Genomic DNA, 24,728 nt, shown 5'->3' with positions numbered 1-24,728 from the left:
ATGCCTAGGCCATTTGTAGGTAGCTAAGGTCTCTTTCCCTGCCCAACTGCTCTGATAGCACCAGGCCCTTGCGTTCCTCATCAGTAGTTACTGCTCTCAGCTCACTTTCCACTAAGTTTTCTCTGTTCAGACGTTCACACAGGTATCTCTGCAAACAACCTTGTCTTCACCAGAGTTATTGTCCACAAAGATGATCTAGAGCAGCAGCTAAATCCTTGAGGAATGCTTCTTTCCCTCCCGGCAAGGCCAGGGAGGCAAGGCCAGGGAGGCAAGGCCAGGGAGGCAAGGCCAGGGAGGCAAGGCCAGGGAGGCAAGGCCAGGGAGGCAAGGCCAGGGAGGCAAGGCCAGGGAGGCAAGGCCAGGGAGGCAAGGCCAGGGAGGCAAGGCCAGGGAGGCAAGGCCAGGGAGGCAAGGCCAGGGAGGCAAGGCCAGGGAGGCAAGGCCAGGGAGGCAAGGCCAGGGAGGCAAGGCCAGGGAGGCAAGGCCAGGGAGGCAAGGCCAGGGAGGCAAGGCCAGGGAGGCAAGGCCAGGGAGGCAAGGCCAGGGAGGCAAGGCCAGGGAGGCAAGGCCAGGGAGGCAAGGCCAGGGAGGCAAGGCCAGGGAGGCAAGGCCAGGGAGGCAAGGCCAGGGAGGCAAGGCCAGGGAGGCAAGGCCAGGGAGGCAAGGCCAGGGAGGCAAGGCCAGGGAGGCAAGGCCAGGGAGGCAAGGCCAGGGAGGCAAGGCCAGGGAGGCAAGGCCAGGGAGGCAAGGCCAGGGAGGCAAGGCCAGGGAGGCAAGGCCAGGGAGGCAAGGCCAGGGAGGCAAGGCCAGGGAGGCAAGGCCAGGGAGGCAAGGCCAGGGAGGCAAGGCCAGGGAGGCAAGGCCAGGGAGGCAAGGCCAGGGAGGCAAGGCCAGGGAGGCAAGGCCAGGGAGGCAAGGCCAGGGAGGCAAGGCCAGGGAGGCAAGGCCAGGGAGGCAAGGCCAGGGAGGCAAGGCCAGGGAGGCAAGGCCAGGGAGGCAAGGCCAGGGAGGCAAGGCCAGGGAGGCAAGGCCAGGGAGGCAAGGCCAGGGAGGCAAGGCCAGGGAGGCAAGGCCAGGGAGGCAAGGCCAGGGAGGCAAGGCCAGGGAGGCAAGGCCAGGGAGGCAAGGCCAGGGAGGCAAGGCCAGGGAGGCAAGGCCAGGGAGGCAAGGCCAGGGAGGCAAGGCCAGGGAGGCAAGGCCAGGGAGGCAAGGCCAGGGAGGCAAGGCCAGGGAGGCAAGGCCAGGGAGGCAAGGCCAGGGAGGCAAGGCCAGGGAGGCAAGGCCAGGGAGGCAAGGCCAGGGAGGCAAGGCCAGGGAGGCAAGGCCAGGGAGGCAAGGCCAGGGAGGCAAGGCCAGGGAGGCAAGGCCAGGGAGGCAAGGCCAGGGAGGCAAGGCCAGGGAGGCAAGGCCAGGGAGGCAAGGCCAGGGAGGCAAGGCCAGGGAGGCAAGGCCAGGGAGGCAAGGCCAGGGAGGCAAGGCCAGGGAGGCAAGGCCAGGGAGGCAAGGCCAGGGAGGCAAGGCCAGGGAGGCAAGGCCAGGGAGGCAAGGCCAGGGAGGCAAGGCCAGGGAGGCAAGGCCAGGGAGGCAAGGCCAGGGAGGCAAGGCCAGGGAGGCAAGGCCAGGGAGGCAAGGCCAGGGAGGCAAGGCCAGGGAGGCAAGGCCAGGGAGGCAAGGCCAGGGAGGCAAGGCCAGGGAGGCAAGGCCAGGGAGGCAAGGCCAGGGAGGCAAGGCCAGGGAGGCAAGGCCAGGGAGGCAAGGCCAGGGAGGCAAGGCCAGGGAGGCAAGGCCAGGGAGGCAAGGCCAGGGAGGCAAGGCCAGGGAGGCAAGGCCAGGGAGGCAAGGCCAGGGAGGCAAGGCCAGGGAGGCAAGGCCAGGGAGGCAAGGCCAGGGAGGCAAGGCCAGGGAGGCAAGGCCAGGGAGGCAAGGCCAGGGAGGCAAGGCCAGGGAGGCAAGGCCAGGGAGGCAAGGCCAGGGAGGCAAGGCCAGGGAGGCAAGGCCAGGGAGGCAAGGCCAGGGAGGCAAGGCCAGGGAGGCAAGGCCAGGGAGGCAAGGCCAGGGAGGCAAGGCCAGGGAGGCAAGGCCAGGGAGGCAAGGCCAGGGAGGCAAGGCCAGGGAGGCAAGGCCAGGGAGGCAAGGCCAGGGAGGCAAGGCCAGGGAGGCAAGGCCAGGGAGGCAAGGCCAGGGAGGCAAGGCCAGGGAGGCAAGGCCAGGGAGGCAAGGCCAGGGAGGCAAGGCCAGGGAGGCAAGGCCAGGGAGGCAAGGCCAGGGAGGCAAGGCCAGGGAGGCAAGGCCAGGGAGGCAAGGCCAGGGAGGCAAGGCCAGGGAGGCAAGGCCAGGGAGGCAAGGCCAGGGAGGCAAGGCCAGGGAGGCAAGGCCAGGGAGGCAAGGCCAGGGAGGCAAGGCCAGGGAGGCAAGGCCAGGGAGGCAAGGCCAGGGAGGCAAGGCCAGGGAGGCAAGGCCAGGGAGGCAAGGCCAGGGAGGCAAGGCCAGGGAGGCAAGGCCAGGGAGGCAAGGCCAGGGAGGCAAGGCCAGGGAGGCAAGGCCAGGGAGGCAAGGCCAGGGAGGCAAGGCCAGGGAGGCAAGGCCAGGGAGGCAAGGCCAGGGAGGCAAGGCCAGGGAGGCAAGGCCAGGGAGGCAAGGCCAGGGAGGCAAGGCCAGGGAGGCAAGGCCAGGGAGGCAAGGCCAGGGAGGCAAGGCCAGGGAGGCAAGGCCAGGGAGGCAAGGCCAGGGAGGCAAGGCCAGGGAGGCAAGGCCAGGGAGGCAAGGCCAGGGAGGCAAGGCCAGGGAGGCAAGGCCAGGGAGGCAAGGCCAGGGAGGCAAGGCCAGGGAGGCAAGGCCAGGGAGGCAAGGCCAGGGAGGCAAGGCCAGGGAGGCAAGGCCAGGGAGGCAAGGCCAGGGAGGCAAGGCCAGGGAGGCAAGGCCAGGGAGGCAAGGCCAGGGAGGCAAGGCCAGGGAGGCAAGGCCAGGGAGGCAAGGCCAGGGAGGCAAGGCCAGGGAGGCAAGGCCAGGGAGGCAAGGCCAGGGAGGCAAGGCCAGGGAGGCAAGGCCAGGGAGGCAAGGCCAGGGAGGCAAGGCCAGGGAGGCAAGGCCAGGGAGGCAAGGCCAGGGAGGCAAGGCCAGGGAGGCAAGGCCAGGGAGGCAAGGCCAGGGAGGCAAGGCCAGGGAGGCAAGGCCAGGGAGGCAAGGCCAGGGAGGCAAGGCCAGGGAGGCAAGGCCAGGGAGGCAAGGCCAGGGAGGCAAGGCCAGGGAGGCAAGGCCAGGGAGGCAAGGCCAGGGAGGCAAGGCCAGGGAGGCAAGGCCAGGGAGGCAAGGCCAGGGAGGCAAGGCCAGGGAGGCAAGGCCAGGGAGGCAAGGCCAGGGAGGCAAGGCCAGGGAGGCAAGGCCAGGGAGGCAAGGCCAGGGAGGCAAGGCCAGGGAGGCAAGGCCAGGGAGGCAAGGCCAGGGAGGCAAGGCCAGGGAGGCAAGGCCAGGGAGGCAAGGCCAGGGAGGCAAGGCCAGGGAGGCAAGGCCAGGGAGGCAAGGCCAGGGAGGCAAGGCCAGGGAGGCAAGGCCAGGGAGGCAAGGCCAGGGAGGCAAGGCCAGGGAGGCAAGGCCAGGGAGGCAAGGCCAGGGAGGCAAGGCCAGGGAGGCAAGGCCAGGGAGGCAAGGCCAGGGAGGCAAGGCCAGGGAGGCAAGGCCAGGGAGGCAAGGCCAGGGAGGCAAGGCCAGGGAGGCAAGGCCAGGGAGGCAAGGCCAGGGAGGCAAGGCCAGGGAGGCAAGGCCAGGGAGGCAAGGCCAGGGAGGCAAGGCCAGGGAGGCAAGGCCAGGGAGGCAAGGCCAGGGAGGCAAGGCCAGGGAGGCAAGGCCAGGGAGGCAAGGCCAGGGAGGCAAGGCCAGGGAGGCAAGGCCAGGGAGGCAAGGCCAGGGAGGCAAGGCCAGGGAGGCAAGGCCAGGGAGGCAAGGCCAGGGAGGCAAGGCCAGGGAGGCAAGGCCAGGGAGGCAAGGCCAGGGAGGCAAGGCCAGGGAGGCAAGGCCAGGGAGGCAAGGCCAGGGAGGCAAGGCCAGGGAGGCAAGGCCAGGGAGGCAAGGCCAGGGAGGCAAGGCCAGGGAGGCAAGGCCAGGGAGGCAAGGCCAGGGAGGCAAGGCCAGGGAGGCAAGGCCAGGGAGGCAAGGCCAGGGAGGCAAGGCCAGGGAGGCAAGGCCAGGGAGGCAAGGCCAGGGAGGCAAGGCCAGGGAGGCAAGGCCAGGGAGGCAAGGCCAGGGAGGCAAGGCCAGGGAGGCAAGGCCAGGGAGGCAAGGCCAGGGAGGCAAGGCCAGGGAGGCAAGGCCAGGGAGGCAAGGCCAGGGAGGCAAGGCCAGGGAGGCAAGGCCAGGGAGGCAAGGCCAGGGAGGCAAGGCCAGGGAGGCAAGGCCAGGGAGGCAAGGCCAGGGAGGCAAGGCCAGGGAGGCAAGGCCAGGGAGGCAAGGCCAGGGAGGCAAGGCCAGGGAGGCAAGGCCAGGGAGGCAAGGCCAGGGAGGCAAGGCCAGGGAGGCAAGGCCAGGGAGGCAAGGCCAGGGAGGCAAGGCCAGGGAGGCAAGGCCAGGGAGGCAAGGCCAGGGAGGCAAGGCCAGGGAGGCAAGGCCAGGGAGGCAAGGCCAGGGAGGCAAGGCCAGGGAGGCAAGGCCAGGGAGGCAAGGCCAGGGAGGCAAGGCCAGGGAGGCAAGGCCAGGGAGGCAAGGCCAGGGAGGCAAGGCCAGGGAGGCAAGGCCAGGGAGGCAAGGCCAGGGAGGCAAGGCCAGGGAGGCAAGGCCAGGGAGGCAAGGCCAGGGAGGCAAGGCCAGGGAGGCAAGGCCAGGGAGGCAAGGCCAGGGAGGCAAGGCCAGGGAGGCAAGGCCAGGGAGGCAAGGCCAGGGAGGCAAGGCCAGGGAGGCAAGGCCAGGGAGGCAAGGCCAGGGAGGCAAGGCCAGGGAGGCAAGGCCAGGGAGGCAAGGCCAGGGAGGCAAGGCCAGGGAGGCAAGGCCAGGGAGGCAAGGCCAGGGAGGCAAGGCCAGGGAGGCAAGGCCAGGGAGGCAAGGCCAGGGAGGCAAGGCCAGGGAGGCAAGGCCAGGGAGGCAAGGCCAGGGAGGCAAGGCCAGGGAGGCAAGGCCAGGGAGGCAAGGCCAGGGAGGCAAGGCCAGGGAGGCAAGGCCAGGGAGGCAAGGCCAGGGAGGCAAGGCCAGGGAGGCAAGGCCAGGGAGGCAAGGCCAGGGAGGCAAGGCCAGGGAGGCAAGGCCAGGGAGGCAAGGCCAGGGAGGCAAGGCCAGGGAGGCAAGGCCAGGGAGGCAAGGCCAGGGAGGCAAGGCCAGGGAGGCAAGGCCAGGGAGGCAAGGCCAGGGAGGCAAGGCCAGGGAGGCAAGGCCAGGGAGGCAAGGCCAGGGAGGCAAGGCCAGGGAGGCAAGGCCAGGGAGGCAAGGCCAGGGAGGCAAGGCCAGGGAGGCAAGGCCAGGGAGGCAAGGCCAGGGAGGCAAGGCCAGGGAGGCAAGGCCAGGGAGGCAAGGCCAGGGAGGCAAGGCCAGGGAGGCAAGGCCAGGGAGGCAAGGCCAGGGAGGCAAGGCCAGGGAGGCAAGGCCAGGGAGGCAAGGCCAGGGAGGCAAGGCCAGGGAGGCAAGGCCAGGGAGGCAAGGCCAGGGAGGCAAGGCCAGGGAGGCAAGGCCAGGGAGGCAAGGCCAGGGAGGCAAGGCCAGGGAGGCAAGGCCAGGGAGGCAAGGCCAGGGAGGCAAGGCCAGGGAGGCAAGGCCAGGGAGGCAAGGCCAGGGAGGCAAGGCCAGGGAGGCAAGGCCAGGGAGGCAAGGCCAGGGAGGCAAGGCCAGGGAGGCAAGGCCAGGGAGGCAAGGCCAGGGAGGCAAGGCCAGGGAGGCAAGGCCAGGGAGGCAAGGCCAGGGAGGCAAGGCCAGGGAGGCAAGGCCAGGGAGGCAAGGCCAGGGAGGCAAGGCCAGGGAGGCAAGGCCAGGGAGGCAAGGCCAGGGAGGCAAGGCCAGGGAGGCAAGGCCAGGGAGGCAAGGCCAGGGAGGCAAGGCCAGGGAGGCAAGGCCAGGGAGGCAAGGCCAGGGAGGCAAGGCCAGGGAGGCAAGGCCAGGGAGGCAAGGCCAGGGAGGCAAGGCCAGGGAGGCAAGGCCAGGGAGGCAAGGCCAGGGAGGCAAGGCCAGGGAGGCAAGGCCAGGGAGGCAAGGCCAGGGAGGCAAGGCCAGGGAGGCAAGGCCAGGGAGGCAAGGCCAGGGAGGCAAGGCCAGGGAGGCAAGGCCAGGGAGGCAAGGCCAGGGAGGCAAGGCCAGGGAGGCAAGGCCAGGGAGGCAAGGCCAGGGAGGCAAGGCCAGGGAGGCAAGGCCAGGGAGGCAAGGCCAGGGAGGCAAGGCCAGGGAGGCAAGGCCAGGGAGGCAAGGCCAGGGAGGCAAGGCCAGGGAGGCAAGGCCAGGGAGGCAAGGCCAGGGAGGCAAGGCCAGGGAGGCAAGGCCAGGGAGGCAAGGCCAGGGAGGCAAGGCCAGGGAGGCAAGGCCAGGGAGGCAAGGCCAGGGAGGCAAGGCCAGGGAGGCAAGGCCAGGGAGGCAAGGCCAGGGAGGCAAGGCCAGGGAGGCAAGGCCAGGGAGGCAAGGCCAGGGAGGCAAGGCCAGGGAGGCAAGGCCAGGGAGGCAAGGCCAGGGAGGCAAGGCCAGGGAGGCAAGGCCAGGGAGGCAAGGCCAGGGAGGCAAGGCCAGGGAGGCAAGGCCAGGGAGGCAAGGCCAGGGAGGCAAGGCCAGGGAGGCAAGGCCAGGGAGGCAAGGCCAGGGAGGCAAGGCCAGGGAGGCAAGGCCAGGGAGGCAAGGCCAGGGAGGCAAGGCCAGGGAGGCAAGGCCAGGGAGGCAAGGCCAGGGAGGCAAGGCCAGGGAGGCAAGGCCAGGGAGGCAAGGCCAGGGAGGCAAGGCCAGGGAGGCAAGGCCAGGGAGGCAAGGCCAGGGAGGCAAGGCCAGGGAGGCAAGGCCAGGGAGGCAAGGCCAGGGAGGCAAGGCCAGGGAGGCAAGGCCAGGGAGGCAAGGCCAGGGAGGCAAGGCCAGGGAGGCAAGGCCAGGGAGGCAAGGCCAGGGAGGCAAGGCCAGGGAGGCAAGGCCAGGGAGGCAAGGCCAGGGAGGCAAGGCCAGGGAGGCAAGGCCAGGGAGGCAAGGCCAGGGAGGCAAGGCCAGGGAGGCAAGGCCAGGGAGGCAAGGCCAGGGAGGCAAGGCCAGGGAGGCAAGGCCAGGGAGGCAAGGCCAGGGAGGCAAGGCCAGGGAGGCAAGGCCAGGGAGGCAAGGCCAGGGAGGCAAGGCCAGGGAGGCAAGGCCAGGGAGGCAAGGCCAGGGAGGCAAGGCCAGGGAGGCAAGGCCAGGGAGGCAAGGCCAGGGAGGCAAGGCCAGGGAGGCAAGGCCAGGGAGGCAAGGCCAGGGAGGCAAGGCCAGGGAGGCAAGGCCAGGGAGGCAAGGCCAGGGAGGCAAGGCCAGGGAGGCAAGGCCAGGGAGGCAAGGCCAGGGAGGCAAGGCCAGGGAGGCAAGGCCAGGGAGGCAAGGCCAGGGAGGCAAGGCCAGGGAGGCAAGGCCAGGGAGGCAAGGCCAGGGAGGCAAGGCCAGGGAGGCAAGGCCAGGGAGGCAAGGCCAGGGAGGCAAGGCCAGGGAGGCAAGGCCAGGGAGGCAAGGCCAGGGAGGCAAGGCCAGGGAGGCAAGGCCAGGGAGGCAAGGCCAGGGAGGCAAGGCCAGGGAGGCAAGGCCAGGGAGGCAAGGCCAGGGAGGCAAGGCCAGGGAGGCAAGGCCAGGGAGGCAAGGCCAGGGAGGCAAGGCCAGGGAGGCAAGGCCAGGGAGGCAAGGCCAGGGAGGCAAGGCCAGGGAGGCAAGGCCAGGGAGGCAAGGCCAGGGAGGCAAGGCCAGGGAGGCAAGGCCAGGGAGGCAAGGCCAGGGAGGCAAGGCCAGGGAGGCAAGGCCAGGGAGGCAAGGCCAGGGAGGCAAGGCCAGGGAGGCAAGGCCAGGGAGGCAAGGCCAGGGAGGCAAGGCCAGGGAGGCAAGGCCAGGGAGGCAAGGCCAGGGAGGCAAGGCCAGGGAGGCAAGGCCAGGGAGGCAAGGCCAGGGAGGCAAGGCCAGGGAGGCAAGGCCAGGGAGGCAAGGCCAGGGAGGCAAGGCCAGGGAGGCAAGGCCAGGGAGGCAAGGCCAGGGAGGCAAGGCCAGGGAGGCAAGGCCAGGGAGGCAAGGCCAGGGAGGCAAGGCCAGGGAGGCAAGGCCAGGGAGGCAAGGCCAGGGAGGCAAGGCCAGGGAGGCAAGGCCAGGGAGGCAAGGCCAGGGAGGCAAGGCCAGGGAGGCAAGGCCAGGGAGGCAAGGCCAGGGAGGCAAGGCCAGGGAGGCAAGGCCAGGGAGGCAAGGCCAGGGAGGCAAGGCCAGGGAGGCAAGGCCAGGGAGGCAAGGCCAGGGAGGCAAGGCCAGGGAGGCAAGGCCAGGGAGGCAAGGCCAGGGAGGCAAGGCCAGGGAGGCAAGGCCAGGGAGGCAAGGCCAGGGAGGCAAGGCCAGGGAGGCAAGGCCAGGGAGGCAAGGCCAGGGAGGCAAGGCCAGGGAGGCAAGGCCAGGGAGGCAAGGCCAGGGAGGCAAGGCCAGGGAGGCAAGGCCAGGGAGGCAAGGCCAGGGAGGCAAGGCCAGGGAGGCAAGGCCAGGGAGGCAAGGCCAGGGAGGCAAGGCCAGGGAGGCAAGGCCAGGGAGGCAAGGCCAGGGAGGCAAGGCCAGGGAGGCAAGGCCAGGGAGGCAAGGCCAGGGAGGCAAGGCCAGGGAGGCAAGGCCAGGGAGGCAAGGCCAGGGAGGCAAGGCCAGGGAGGCAAGGCCAGGGAGGCAAGGCCAGGGAGGCAAGGCCAGGGAGGCAAGGCCAGGGAGGCAAGGCCAGGGAGGCAAGGCCAGGGAGGCAAGGCCAGGGAGGCAAGGCCAGGGAGGCAAGGCCAGGGAGGCAAGGCCAGGGAGGCAAGGCCAGGGAGGCAAGGCCAGGGAGGCAAGGCCAGGGAGGCAAGGCCAGGGAGGCAAGGCCAGGGAGGCAAGGCCAGGGAGGCAAGGCCAGGGAGGCAAGGCCAGGGAGGCAAGGCCAGGGAGGCAAGGCCAGGGAGGCAAGGCCAGGGAGGCAAGGCCAGGGAGGCAAGGCCAGGGAGGCAAGGCCAGGGAGGCAAGGCCAGGGAGGCAAGGCCAGGGAGGCAAGGCCAGGGAGGCAAGGCCAGGGAGGCAAGGCCAGGGAGGCAAGGCCAGGGAGGCAAGGCCAGGGAGGCAAGGCCAGGGAGGCAAGGCCAGGGAGGCAAGGCCAGGGAGGCAAGGCCAGGGAGGCAAGGCCAGGGAGGCAAGGCCAGGGAGGCAAGGCCAGGGAGGCAAGGCCAGGGAGGCAAGGCCAGGGAGGCAAGGCCAGGGAGGCAAGGCCAGGGAGGCAAGGCCAGGGAGGCAAGGCCAGGGAGGCAAGGCCAGGGAGGCAAGGCCAGGGAGGCAAGGCCAGGGAGGCAAGGCCAGGGAGGCAAGGCCAGGGAGGCAAGGCCAGGGAGGCAAGGCCAGGGAGGCAAGGCCAGGGAGGCAAGGCCAGGGAGGCAAGGCCAGGGAGGCAAGGCCAGGGAGGCAAGGCCAGGGAGGCAAGGCCAGGGAGGCAAGGCCAGGGAGGCAAGGCCAGGGAGGCAAGGCCAGGGAGGCAAGGCCAGGGAGGCAAGGCCAGGGAGGCAAGGCCAGGGAGGCAAGGCCAGGGAGGCAAGGCCAGGGAGGCAAGGCCAGGGAGGCAAGGCCAGGGAGGCAAGGCCAGGGAGGCAAGGCCAGGGAGGCAAGGCCAGGGAGGCAAGGCCAGGGAGGCAAGGCCAGGGAGGCAAGGCCAGGGAGGCAAGGCCAGGGAGGCAAGGCCAGGGAGGCAAGGCCAGGGAGGCAAGGCCAGGGAGGCAAGGCCAGGGAGGCAAGGCCAGGGAGGCAAGGCCAGGGAGGCAAGGCCAGGGAGGCAAGGCCAGGGAGGCAAGGCCAGGGAGGCAAGGCCAGGGAGGCAAGGCCAGGGAGGCAAGGCCAGGGAGGCAAGGCCAGGGAGGCAAGGCCAGGGAGGCAAGGCCAGGGAGGCAAGGCCAGGGAGGCAAGGCCAGGGAGGCAAGGCCAGGGAGGCAAGGCCAGGGAGGCAAGGCCAGGGAGGCAAGGCCAGGGAGGCAAGGCCAGGGAGGCAAGGCCAGGGAGGCAAGGCCAGGGAGGCAAGGCCAGGGAGGCAAGGCCAGGGAGGCAAGGCCAGGGAGGCAAGGCCAGGGAGGCAAGGCCAGGGAGGCAAGGCCAGGGAGGCAAGGCCAGGGAGGCAAGGCCAGGGAGGCAAGGCCAGGGAGGCAAGGCCAGGGAGGCAAGGCCAGGGAGGCAAGGCCAGGGAGGCAAGGCCAGGGAGGCAAGGCCAGGGAGGCAAGGCCAGGGAGGCAAGGCCAGGGAGGCAAGGCCAGGGAGGCAAGGCCAGGGAGGCAAGGCCAGGGAGGCAAGGCCAGGGAGGCAAGGCCAGGGAGGCAAGGCCAGGGAGGCAAGGCCAGGGAGGCAAGGCCAGGGAGGCAAGGCCAGGGAGGCAAGGCCAGGGAGGCAAGGCCAGGGAGGCAAGGCCAGGGAGGCAAGGCCAGGGAGGCAAGGCCAGGGAGGCAAGGCCAGGGAGGCAAGGCCAGGGAGGCAAGGCCAGGGAGGCAAGGCCAGGGAGGCAAGGCCAGGGAGGCAAGGCCAGGGAGGCAAGGCCAGGGAGGCAAGGCCAGGGAGGCAAGGCCAGGGAGGCAAGGCCAGGGAGGCAAGGCCAGGGAGGCAAGGCCAGGGAGGCAAGGCCAGGGAGGCAAGGCCAGGGAGGCAAGGCCAGGGAGGCAAGGCCAGGGAGGCAAGGCCAGGGAGGCAAGGCCAGGGAGGCAAGGCCAGGGAGGCAAGGCCAGGGAGGCAAGGCCAGGGAGGCAAGGCCAGGGAGGCAAGGCCAGGGAGGCAAGGCCAGGGAGGCAAGGCCAGGGAGGCAAGGCCAGGGAGGCAAGGCCAGGGAGGCAAGGCCAGGGAGGCAAGGCCAGGGAGGCAAGGCCAGGGAGGCAAGGCCAGGGAGGCAAGGCCAGGGAGGCAAGGCCAGGGAGGCAAGGCCAGGGAGGCAAGGCCAGGGAGGCAAGGCCAGGGAGGCAAGGCCAGGGAGGCAAGGCCAGGGAGGCAAGGCCAGGGAGGCAAGGCCAGGGAGGCAAGGCCAGGGAGGCAAGGCCAGGGAGGCAAGGCCAGGGAGGCAAGGCCAGGGAGGCAAGGCCAGGGAGGCAAGGCCAGGGAGGCAAGGCCAGGGAGGCAAGGCCAGGGAGGCAAGGCCAGGGAGGCAAGGCCAGGGAGGCAAGGCCAGGGAGGCAAGGCCAGGGAGGCAAGGCCAGGGAGGCAAGGCCAGGGAGGCAAGGCCAGGGAGGCAAGGCCAGGGAGGCAAGGCCAGGGAGGCAAGGCCAGGGAGGCAAGGCCAGGGAGGCAAGGCCAGGGAGGCAAGGCCAGGGAGGCAAGGCCAGGGAGGCAAGGCCAGGGAGGCAAGGCCAGGGAGGCAAGGCCAGGGAGGCAAGGCCAGGGAGGCAAGGCCAGGGAGGCAAGGCCAGGGAGGCAAGGCCAGGGAGGCAAGGCCAGGGAGGCAAGGCCAGGGAGGCAAGGCCAGGGAGGCAAGGCCAGGGAGGCAAGGCCAGGGAGGCAAGGCCAGGGAGGCAAGGCCAGGGAGGCAAGGCCAGGGAGGCAAGGCCAGGGAGGCAAGGCCAGGGAGGCAAGGCCAGGGAGGCAAGGCCAGGGAGGCAAGGCCAGGGAGGCAAGGCCAGGGAGGCAAGGCCAGGGAGGCAAGGCCAGGGAGGCAAGGCCAGGGAGGCAAGGCCAGGGAGGCAAGGCCAGGGAGGCAAGGCCAGGGAGGCAAGGCCAGGGAGGCAAGGCCAGGGAGGCAAGGCCAGGGAGGCAAGGCCAGGGAGGCAAGGCCAGGGAGGCAAGGCCAGGGAGGCAAGGCCAGGGAGGCAAGGCCAGGGAGGCAAGGCCAGGGAGGCAAGGCCAGGGAGGCAAGGCCAGGGAGGCAAGGCCAGGGAGGCAAGGCCAGGGAGGCAAGGCCAGGGAGGCAAGGCCAGGGAGGCAAGGCCAGGGAGGCAAGGCCAGGGAGGCAAGGCCAGGGAGGCAAGGCCAGGGAGGCAAGGCCAGGGAGGCAAGGCCAGGGAGGCAAGGCCAGGGAGGCAAGGCCAGGGAGGCAAGGCCAGGGAGGCAAGGCCAGGGAGGCAAGGCCAGGGAGGCAAGGCCAGGGAGGCAAGGCCAGGGAGGCAAGGCCAGGGAGGCAAGGCCAGGGAGGCAAGGCCAGGGAGGCAAGGCCAGGGAGGCAAGGCCAGGGAGGCAAGGCCAGGGAGGCAAGGCCAGGGAGGCAAGGCCAGGGAGGCAAGGCCAGGGAGGCAAGGCCAGGGAGGCAAGGCCAGGGAGGCAAGGCCAGGGAGGCAAGGCCAGGGAGGCAAGGCCAGGGAGGCAAGGCCAGGGAGGCAAGGCCAGGGAGGCAAGGCCAGGGAGGCAAGGCCAGGGAGGCAAGGCCAGGGAGGCAAGGCCAGGGAGGCAAGGCCAGGGAGGCAAGGCCAGGGAGGCAAGGCCAGGGAGGCAAGGCCAGGGAGGCAAGGCCAGGGAGGCAAGGCCAGGGAGGCAAGGCCAGGGAGGCAAGGCCAGGGAGGCAAGGCCAGGGAGGCAAGGCCAGGGAGGCAAGGCCAGGGAGGCAAGGCCAGGGAGGCAAGGCCAGGGAGGCAAGGCCAGGGAGGCAAGGCCAGGGAGGCAAGGCCAGGGAGGCAACAGAGTTCAGCAGGAAAAAATTATGACATTTTCCACCTGTTCCACTAGATTTTCTTTAGACTCTGGTGAAGACAGGGATGTTTGCCTTCTGTTTACAGCACAGAGGAGATGCCGCCTGAAAAACAGGAGCACAGAGTCCCCAGGTATCAGCACACAGCCCCGCCACACACAGAGACATGTCCCAGTGCAGCAGAGGCCAGCACTGCCACATTCGTCCTTCCACCCTTCCCTCACACTGGGATGACAGCAGGTAAAAAAAGCCTTTCCAGCTCTTTTGCTCTTCCCCGCAACACGCTGTGCAGCACACACTGAGGCAGTCACTGCAGTCTTCCTCCAACTGGAAGAAAAATCATGAAGCTGAACAAGGTAGGGAAAGAACAGAGCGCGCACACACACACACACACACACACAAAAAGATAGCAACTGCTGGGAAGAAAAGAAGTATGTTTTTCAAAAAGCAAGGTTTGGGGGTTTTCAGTTTATTTTGAGTAATTATTTTTAACTGCATATCATGTTCAAAAATCATTATACTCGGAATTGAGACTCACTCAGGCAGAGAGCAAGCTATCATATTTTACGGTTATAACATGAAGACTCAAATTAAGAAGCAAAAATATCCCAGTCTCACACCTGACAGTAGACCAGCATTAGTGCCACCAGGAGATGGATGAGCAGAAAGTTTGCTTCTGTCCAGTACATGCTCTTCCAGTTTGATCCTTCTATTCCAGGGGCTGCTTAGTTTCTACTGCATGACACATGAAAATGGCACTTGTTACCACTGGGACTCTGTCCCACTTGATGCCTCAGACAGGCCAGACCATGGGACCTCACCTTCCCCACTGCACTTCTGGCCTTATTAACTTCACTGCTTCTCTGAGAGGGAATACAGCTCCCAAACTAGCAATCAAAAGGTGATTATCCCCCAAGAGCAACCCATTTTGTGAGACCAGCTACTGTTCTTTCCTCCCATTACACTCCCCACTTAAGGGAAGCAGAAATGTTTAAGTGAACACAGTTTCCTTTCTTTACAGATATGGCACCCCATGACAGGCAAAGACCTCTGTCACACTACAACCACGTCATGTGCCTCGCTTAAAATTAACTGATCTTTTAAACCAGAGAGAATTTGGTGATTTTCAATTAGCAATTTCAATTTTGTTTGTTCAGGGTTTTTTTTTGTTTTTAAAAAACAGAAAAGGTGGGTCCTGTTTCTGCATTTTCTTCATGGAGATGAACACACCCAACACTTAGTCACTATGTAAGCAAAGTAACTACGATCCCTCAACAATAATGAAATATTTAACACTGCCTGCTGAGAAGAGGAGGTTATTACCATATAGTGACAGAAAACCTCTCCAGCAGATTACAGGTAGAAGAAAAGACGTCAAAGAAGTCAGGAAATTCTTAGCTCAGAAAGACTTGGAAAGACAAATAGCCTTCATGACCTAGTATGGAAATGATTTCCCCTCGTAAAACAAACATGAATAACAAAATACAATTTACATAGAATCCATTAACTTCAAGTTTCCTAACTTTTAGGAATCACTTTATTACAGGCTAAATGAAAACCTTTCTAAACAGCTGCTTTAGATAAAAAAAACCACTAAAATTTGGTTCAATTTGGTTCCTTTCAGATCCATGCCTCACTTCTCTAGAGGACGGTCTACATAAAGACTCCAAGAAGTCAGTCCTGAGACCTCATAGCATGTTCTCATGCTCCCTCCTGCCATGCACTCATGTGTAAGAGACATGTAGACAGTGCATTAATCCTTTTGGCATAAAAAGGCATTTTTCCCGACTCTGAAGAGGTGTCATTGAAAGAGAGGCTCTGCTGGAGGACTGAGAAGTAACAGACACCACTGCAGCTGATGTGGCAGTCACTCCTCCCCTGCACCTCAACAGCTCTGTAAGTCTCAGCTGATCTAGTTTTCTTTGGATCAGAAAGGACCAAGAAGAGCATCTACAGGGAAACATGCCACAAACTGATGCCATCAGCTTCCCAATACCCATAAATAGAAGAAAAAAGTTTTCCCAGGAGTGGTATGATGCACTTGGGCATTCAAAGCTTCTTGCTAGCTTGGAGTGTATTTGCCAAAACTGCACCTCTACTCAATTTTTTACCAGGGGGGAAAAGGAAGAGGGAAATAGGGATCTGGCAAGGCAGCAGTGCAGAACATCAGGTGAGAAGCCTGGCATCTACAAATTAACTAGACTCTGTAAAGCACCTCACTGAAATTACAGATAGCAGAGATGGATTTCACTCTCCTTGCCTTTAACACTATTTTTCCCGTAGCCAAGAAGGAACTTTCTGTTAACATTCAGAAGACAAATAATGAATTTGAATTGGGTTTGAACAACCTTCAAAAAACAAAACCAAACCAAACCACACACACACGGTGTTATGGCACTTGTGACAATGGGCACAACCCCATTTGAACTCTTCCTTCCTCTTTCTTCTGTTCAATTTTGGACATGCTGGTTGTGCGCTTCAGTATAAAACTCACTTCCACATTAATGCAACAGTCAACGTTTCACTTGCCATATCAAGATAGCAACATAGTCTTCCAAAAGCATGTTTCCTGGCCTTAAATTCTCAACCAATCAGTGAAATCAGAAGGGGGGGGGGGGGGGGGAAGAAAGAGGGGGTGTGGTGTTGGATTTTGAGTGGGTTTTAAAAGTGTCCTTTTGTCCTGAATTATCTCAATATTCAAACAATCATGCTTAAGGCAGGGGTGGAGTGAGGAAAAAGAAAAAAAAAAGAAGAATCTCCTGAGGCACCCAGGCAACAGTCAGAGGCAGAAGCACAGGGAGTCTCAAGGATGCAACAGAGCTCATGGTCCACAGCCCATTAGGAAACTGCAGCAGCCTGGAGAGTGAGGAACCTGCATCCTTGCCCGCAAGTACTCTGCCAGACAGACTACTCCTCGGCACAGATCATAAAGTGTGTAAACGTATTTTTTTAGTAGAAAGACCAGGGCAAATACTTCACATCTATACTGTGACCTTTAATAACTCTCAATATTAAACTTAATGAACACTATTCCAAATGAACAGTGTGTTAAATTAGCTAATTTTTTTTTTTTTAATAAGCTCAGTAAATCAAACCAGCAAGCTCTAAACTGGGCACTACAGCCAGGTCCAAGAGAAAAATTCCTCAGTACAGACGAAAAGCATTCAGAGTAGAAAGATTACACATCACTATCCCACAGACAGCAAAATTATATTCAGAAGGACACTACCAGACTTTCAACTTTCACAAAGTCTTTTCCCAAGGAAGAGGCACAGCATTAACACAATGTGTTCCCGTGAATTTCCACAAGAGGCCTCATCTAAGAACAATAGGTACATGTAGAAACCAGAAAAAGACAGCAAAGAACTCTCTCTGGAAATCACTTATGCTGGCCACAGCTGCTGTTCATTATTAAGTTATAACAGACATAAAAGCCTGGAAAGAGGGAATTGGAAGGTCTTGGTCTGTCGGCATTTGAATACTACTTTATTTATTAACATCTTCTCTTAATACAATGATATTTTACAACATAACTATTAAAATAACATAGAAACCAAAAGGCTCCACCCTATTCCCAGCATGCTCCTGTAAAATGTTCAAATAAATCTTCTCCATCTGTTATTCATGCACAGACTACTCCTCTCTGCTCATCCAAGACAGCGTGGTAAATTAATAACAATAAAAACAGTTACCAAAACATTTCAGAATTACCCATCACACGGCTTTTCTCTGATCAATGATTTGTAACATAACATTTTAGAAACACATTCCACCTTTGCCATGATCTAAATTAGGAGGAGAGCAAATCATTCCTCTGCCATGATCTAAATCAGGAGGGGAGCAAAACCCAAATTTGATGCTAGGCAGTAAGAGCAGAGTACAAAGAAACTGAAGTTATTTGTGGAACAAATTACACAGACCCATGAAAGCATGTTCTTCATGGCTTAAGTGCATGTTTCTCCACAGCTAAATGCATAAACCAGTAACCATTCTTATATGTTTGTCCAATTCCTCTACAAAATTCCTCAGAGTTTTTGTATGGTGGGTCCTCCTGGTTTTCCACAAGGTGAGGAGAAAAGGTGTTGAAGTCCAGAAAGGACCTTCACTGCCAATAACTTACAGCTGGAAAGTATTGCTGCACAGTCTCTATATTGATCAGCAAAATAATCTTAAGAATGTGTCTAATGTCTGTCATGTAGCCATATCCTTTCCCACCAGCAGGTATCCAGTGTTGAGACAGAAGTTGGTCTTTTACCAAAACACACAGTTACCCTATCTCCCACCAGCTAAAGACTCAGTAGCTCTTCACCACTTCTCCCACACCCAGCAGGAGACCCTCACACCCGAAGAGGGGCTAGGCTGCTTCCCTGGCACAGGGGCTGCCTTGTTACAAGTGAAACTAGTGATGAAGCTAGGCAATGCCCAAGTTATTTCTCTCCAGCATCTCAACATGTTTAATGCATCTGTCCCATGCACTCAACAGATTAATGAATACCTTAAAAAGCAAATTAAAGAGTGAACGCATTTCTGAGCATAAGAAACCTTCACAAGAAGGTCACTGCCACAGTTGTAGATGGGTCCCCACTGATAACCAGCCTCCCCTGCATTGCTGTGGCTCACATCCAGAGCTGGTCAGTCAGAGGGAAGACACGGCCCACAACACACCCAGACAGACTCAACCCTGCCTTCAACAGAAGGCACTGTGAGTGCCCACACCCTCCCCATTACAGCTGACAGTCTTCCAGCAGCCTTGCCACCAACCACCAGTGCCCAGCCCACCCCCAGCCTCCGCGGGCACCATCCACAGCCACGTCAGTCTCTCAGATGCTCGAACAAGCACCTGGAGCCATGGCCAGTGACCCCGTACCAGCCCCAACCTGCTGGTCCCACAGAGAAGCGACTACAAAATATAACTGCAAGTGTTTGTATTTCAGTTTGGGTTGGGTTTTTTTGGCTCCAGTCAGGGCTGAACCCAACAATCAAAGTCAATTTTTCTTTTTACTCTCTCCAAAGGCAGTATCAGGTGGTATGGATGTCCTTTCAAAGCAAAGGCCCGAAGACATCTTATCCTAATAAATAAATAAATAAATGGCAGTTTCTGACTCCTCCTTCTTGATGGCAGATGTTTTGCTGACTTTGCAGCTGTGTATATTCACAAGTCAGTAGTTTCTTGCCTCATTCCTAAAACTACGTCTTGCAACAGAGCCATATCATTGCCTCCTGTCAAACCCACAGATGCCAGAGGGCTCTTCTGTTTCCTTAGACTGTTATTTTTGTTGCTACCTTTAAAACTCCCAGCTTTCTTCTGAGAATATGCTGTCACTTTCTGAAATTACAGCTCAGCTTGCTTCCCCTTTTCATTCCAGAAACACACTGGGGGAGGGGAGGAAGACATAAAACAGACTTCTGAGAAAGTACGGAGAACTAAGACTTATTCTTTCACCAACACAATAAAAAGTCAGACAATGCAACTCCTCCCTCCCACCTCATGATGTTTAAACTCTGTTATTCATTCTTCAAACTGTTATTAAGGCATCCAAATAAATGCAGCTCTCCACAGCTTCGTGCTAGGAGCATCTCAGCTCCCAGGATGGGTGGGAACAGCTGCGCTCTTCTAATTGTGTGTTTTCCTTTGAAGGAGGGATACCGTACAACACATGAAAAGCAGATCACGCAGGCTCTGAGCACACCAATCCATGCTGCTACCTGACAGCAAAGCAGCTATGCTGTCCTGAAATGGTAGGAGTTCAGCTCAAACCCACATGCTCTTCCCCTTGTGCTTCCACACCTGCACCGATTTACCTATTCCAGTCTGTCTCCCCGCTTACTCACATTCAAAAGATGTTAATAACAATACTGCCCTACTCTTCCCTGCTCACAAGAGTCAACCCCCACACGCACACCATGGACAAGTGACTCTCCTAGGAGGAATAGTGAAGGTGAGGAGGAACAGTTACGAGAGACGTTAAGACATAACAGCTAATTCTCTGCTAAGCTGCCCAACACAACTTTGAGAATCTCTTTGCACATGAAAATATTTTCATTACGCTCTATGAGTCTTCCTTCCTCCCCCAGACCTGAGGGCTGAAGGAGAAGGGAGGAGAGAGCCCCAAAGCGCACTGAGGGAGATGGAGCTGGGAACTTCACATTACTCCCGGTCTGCCCCTCACCTAGGCACCCCTTCTCCCTGGGATCCTCATTGGTGGGGGGGTCGCATACCACCAGCAGCTGCCTCTCCCCACCCCGACTTTTAGACCTCTTTAGAAACCCTTAACACACTACACACGGTGCCTCACACAGCAACTCTTGCCCAGGGTTACGTCTTCATTTCCTGGCAGAGCACACGCAAATCAATGGGCTGCTTTTATGGTTTGCATTTTGTTGTGGTTTTTTTTTTTTTTTTAATCTCCCCAAGGAGCCTCAATTTCTATTCCAAGGCAAAGTCGTGCTTCAAACACACGGAGCAGCATATGTTATTTCTTCACCTACCAATCAAGAGACTAGAAGAAACCAGACTGGTACTTATATATCTGCCATTTCATAAATGCTAGGCAATACCCTAGAACTGTCTTCATTGCGACATCCAATCTGTCCCCAGCAGAACGTCCAAGAAAAGGAGGCGATGCAAACGACGGAAAGGAGCCACGCTACAGCAACCTAAAGGTTTAGTTTTGAAAAACAGTCATTTTAGTGGATAGAAATAAGGAGAAGCAAATTTGTCGCTTGTCTTTAACACCTCATCCACACACACTCTGCACAAACGTCCCTGAAGGGATCCCACAGTGCAAAACCAGCTACAGGAACGAACGCCGCGCCCACTTGACAGAATCCTAAGGGACCGCCTGCAACTATAACGACTCCTGGCCATTTCACACAGATGGAGCCAAAGTGACAAACGAGAAGCAGCACGTTTGGCCCGTAGCGATCTGGCGGCAAGAGGCACGACCGAAGGAACTGATTCCAAAGGCAACATGTGGCACCGCGGGGCAGGGAGATCCCGGAGCAAGGGGCTGCCAGCCAAGTAAATGTTGATTCATGGGGACAGACAGACAACAGCAGCAGTTCTCAGAACGAGCCTTGCCCAAGAACTCCAAAAATAAGTTACAATTTCTCAAAGCTATCTTTCAGTCAAATATGTTTAAAGTAATTAAAAATGAAAGGTAGATGAGGAGAATTAAGTTCCCCTCAATTTAGACAGGAACTCATATCTTAAAATGCACCAGAGGCATAGAGTAATCTTCCAGAAATGTTTTTCCTGTCACATCTTACTGTTTAATTATATATTACCATTCCAAGCTATCATGACAGATTTTAAGTGAGTTTGTCTTTTTTCCATAATTAATCATAGCAAAGGCTCATCTGTTCTTCAAGCCTGGTGATGACAGCACTGTTTTCACCACTGTAAGGCAATCGTCCCACAGCATTCCTTCCTAAAAGCTATTGCAAAGCGAAAACTCACCTATCTGCACAAGATGCCTTTCAAAGATATAAATCAGCTCCATATACATCACTTCACGCAACAGGGAAGTAAAAAAAGGAAAACTGCTTTCCCATAGCAAGCAATCAGACACACAAGCATAGCACAGGCTAACAATGCTAAATAAATCCTAATTATAAATGTATAAACCAAATGTAACCATCCAGGAACAAGTATCCTACCCCTAAAACATTAGGCACTCAGAGCCATCAGCATCCACCACTGTTGCAGGAGGAAGGGAGGCAAAAAGATGCTTGGATCTTCTGCGAACATAAGGTGGCCTCCCTTATAATTACCACAGTTAAAAGTTATTTTAAAGGCAGCTTTGGTCACCATCATATTCTATTCTAGGGGCAGACGACGGATCTTCAAAAATAACTTGTAGCTACATGTAGATCAGTGCTAACAAACTACCTAAACGAAGAAGAGCCACATTCAAAGTAGAGAAAAAAATAAATGCTAATTGGACGACAGAAAGAAGTCTTACTTTCTTTTTTTAGTATCACAAGTCACAAAAGTGAGATTACTGGGGCAGGGGGAGGAGGAATAACTCTTCTGCTTTGGAAAAATCAAGCATTTATCGCTTACAACAGCTACAGCATATAGCACACACGTAGGAAATTTTCTTGCTGACCGCTGAAGGAAAAAGTATTTCCAACGTAATCAATAACATACAGGGATCTCCATTCAAAGTGTTTTATCCTTCATCCTCTCAATTTGAACTCCTCAAAGGATGAATTAGATACTCGCAAAATTACTTTTTCCCCCATCTGTGAAATCCTGCGAGACACACACTTTTTTCTTGTGCAAGCAACAAATAGAAATCCAATCTGCTGTTAATTGATTTAGATTGCTCTGTAGAAAAACTATGATTTTCTGCAGTTCTCTTCCTATGCTACGCTGGTAGCTTCCCAATTACAAGTCATTAAGAAAAAAATTACATAGCTTGTTCTGCTCATAAAAACAGGCATAGATGGGCACCACACAGCCCTGAGCAGCCATAAAGCTTTGTGTGTCTTATTACAGGCTCATAAGAGCACCTTTAGATCAAAGCTCAAGTTTTCAACAACCAACCATTGCATTAACAGTGCCACCTTTACGGCTTTCTAGCTGCTTCCCAATTTTCCTGAGCAAGGTAACTAAAACAGCAACTACAAAGAGGAATATATTCAGTTTGACAGGCTGCAAAAGACTAAGGTTCACATTTGTATCCAAACATTAGAATGTTTGGATATGTATTAGAAACATTTTTACTAGTACTACTCTTTGTTAAGGCCTGACCTCCAAAAGATTCTGGCATTCCAAGTGATAATTTTCTCCCAAGTTACAACAAAATGTAAGATTCAGCCATGTATCTTAACCATCACTTTTAGATGATGAATGTTTTTAAATAATCACAGGATCCTGACAGCTTGGTGATCTGTTCCAAAAAGATGAAGAGAAACATGTTGAAAGAGACAAACAGACAATTGCCCAGGAGAGCACAGAGAGAAAGTGATCTTTACACAGGGCATTATACATATCTCTCTTCTTTTATTCACAAGAACAGAGTCAACTGTTTTCAGTCTTCTTATTTAAAAATGCATAGGAATAATATGCACTCAAAAATACTATGTCATATTAAATCACTTAGATTTTCCACCCACTAGAAGTAGGTTTTGTATTTTATTTATTATGAAAATATTAAATGCACATTTGCATGCCTTAATCAAAGCATTAGAGATTTCCCATACCACATGTGGCAAACTTACAGACTAGCAAGAAACAGTAACAGCCCATTTTCTATGCCAAAAGAAAGGGAAGTGGAGGTCCTAAACCTTGTCTGGAAGCCTCAAAACCCATAGAGACCTCTAGCTACCCAAAATATTAGGAAGTTATAAAGTAACACTTCTACTGTACTCCAGTCACTTAGACTGTGAAGAACATCCTGTGCTGGAGAAATCTTCCCAGCAAAAAACAACACAGCTTTCCTTTCTAAGTATCAAAATTAGCATTCCGTTTTCCAGATATTTAGGAAAAATGTAAGCATAGCTTATGATATTTTTTTCCCCAGTCCTTACAACTAGCCTTTAATTTTCTGCCATCTGTACTTCAGGAAACTTCAGTCCTTTCATTAGGAAATCCCTCCCACAGGTTTACTTGTAGGGAACGGTTCAGATCTCAGCTATGTAGTACAGCAATTAACTTGAAGAAATCGCACATCCGGAGCCAAAACAGTGTATTATTTAGAAAAGATGAATTATTTAAGATCAATCTTCACTCGCTATTCTTAATTTAATGCACAAGTCTTTTAGCCTTTTGAATATTAGAATACACATAATTTTCTCATTAACAGAGAAGAAGCAACTTAAAGTGGTTGTAACAGGAGACTTACAATTGTCTCCCCTAACCAAAACAACAGAACTTACTGTACAATTTGTTCATCCAAGGAAAACCTCAAATACAGCCGTGTTTCCTCAGACATCTTATAAAACCGTAGTACTTGCATACACATATGCATACAAACTGTCTGCAAGCCATCCCCAAACTCAAAGCCCTTAGGAGGTGCTGACTACACACTTGCACGCAAATAAAGTTACGTCCAGAGGATTCAAAACAATGGCAGAAAATGTAAACCAGCACTACAGAATTCGAGATGGAGAACCACAAGCATTTCTGTTTCATAAACCACACTCCCAGAAGTTAAGAGGAAGACTGTCTCCACCAAAGGTGGTGTTCCTCAGAAAGAAGCGGTCTAAGAAAACAAACTATTCAAACACCAATGAGATCCAGATTCAAATCTGTATCCTACATAATCTGACATATCAAATCACCACCAAAGAGCTACAGCTTTTAATGTATGGAATACTTAAAAAAAACCGCACTGTTACATTTCAGATATCAGAGGAAAATCTTTTGACAACAGGAGCACTTTGCATTTAAGAGAGAAAAGAGAGCCTCTGCGGCTAAAGAAGAGAGCACCCAGTCTCTGTAGCACAAATTTCTACCAATGTTTACACAACTCACTTCTGCCCCTTCTGAACCCTCCGCTTTCCCCCCTGCCACAACGAGGGTACCTCCATACCCACCCCAGCATCCGTCAGAGCCTCAGAAGACTCAAACATACAACAACCAAAAAACCCTCACATTTCTCCAGTAACGTTCAGATCTGTTACATGAATGTTTTGCTAGAGGAAATGCCTGAGTGAGTAGCTTTAGACAACTGTTTTACATTAAGGAGGAAGCACATTAATTTACCGCACGAGTACTACCTCGATGCACTTTTAGGAGGTACAGTATTGTGGCCACAGTTGCCATTTTCAGTGTCTGAGAATAAACACAACAGCTGCCAACACTAGGTTGCATAAGAGCACTTTAAGCACATGGTTATTTACAAAAGCAGAGGTAATTATAATGCAGGAGGTAGATCCCAAACAAACAGACTTGACTAACACTCTCAAAAAAAACCCCTAGATCTACAATTACTATCACTTAATTGCAGGACAGCTGCACGAACAGCTTCAGTCGCTGGCTGTACCACCAATATACAGCCAAGAAAAGAGTTGGAAAAACACGCCTTTTTAAAAAGGCAAGCTGATGCCTGAAGTTACACGTAAAGGAGAAAACAGGAAAATACCAATTCTCTCGACAGCTTACCTGATCTGGACTTAATGATGTCGCTGAACTCACTGTGTCCCCCGCCAGGTCCTTCCTCCTGGTCAGAGACGCGGGCCATGCTCACAGGCTGGGGTACACCACGGGCACAGCCTAAATCCGTCGGGAGAGGGTTCCCATGGAGGGCCCCGGCTCAGCACCAGCACCTACAGCGCAGGACCAGGAGCAGAGAGGCACCGTAACTCCGGGGTCTGCACCGGGCGTGACCCGGCGTGCGAAGCGCAGGCCGGGACGGGCGCTGCTGGCCAGGCCCACGCGTGGCGAGCACCCACCAGCCACTCGCCACGCCCCTGCCGAGGGTCACCTTACGGGATTTAAAAAGCGAGATGGCACAGAGGGTTGCTGCTGGCCAGTTTAATCCCTAGCCACGAAAGCGAAGCTTCTGCCGGGCGTGGGCCGCAGAGGGGCAGGACGCAGCCCTTGCAGCGGTACTGCCGCTACGCAGCTGGCACCAAACGGGACGTCCCCCCTTGAGGGGGGGTGGCAAAGCAAGGGAGCCCCGCTCCTGCCGGCCTGGGGCATCCGCCAGCTGGGAGGGGGCTAAGGCCCGGCGCGCTCCTCCGGCCGGCCCGGGGGCGTGAGAGCCACGTGTGGGGGAAGCCACGAAGCTCCTCTCCGGGGCGGGGGGAGCCGAGCCCCGCGGGATGGGCCCCGCACACGGCCCCGGGCAGCTCCCCGCCCGGCCGCCCCGGCAGAGCCGCCGCCGCCCCCTCTCCCCCGGCGGGGATCGGGACCCAGGGGCGGCGGGGCGTGCCGGCACCTCCGCCCCGCGGGCTGCGCGGCCGCGGCACCGCCGGCCCTCGGGCACCCCCGCGCCGGGGCCGCCCCTCACCCCGCCGCCTCGCGCCGGCACCC

The 24,728-nt window shown here is 58.0% G+C and overlaps 1 protein-coding gene across 1 annotated transcript in view; it reads right to left on the bottom strand.

The window, feature by feature from the left end:
• UTRN (utrophin) overlaps positions 1-23,967 on the bottom strand; it is a 397,724-nt gene extending 373,757 nt beyond the window's left edge. Inside the window, exon 1 of the mRNA XM_086461077.1 lies at positions 23,856-23,967. Coding sequence (XP_086317203.1) covers positions 23,856-23,934 — 79 coding nt within the window. The 5' untranslated portion in view covers positions 23,935-23,967. The remainder of the gene's footprint in view (positions 1-23,855) is intronic.
• Positions 23,968-24,728: the final 761 nt, after the last annotated feature.

Source organism: Leptosomus discolor, chromosome 2 (assembly GCF_034619465.1).
Source record: "Leptosomus discolor isolate bLepDis1 chromosome 2, bLepDis1.hap2, whole genome shotgun sequence".
Taxonomy (NCBI): Eukaryota; Metazoa; Chordata; class Aves; order Leptosomiformes; family Leptosomidae; genus Leptosomus; species Leptosomus discolor.
This window is presented reverse-complemented; position numbering and strand designations above follow the sequence as displayed.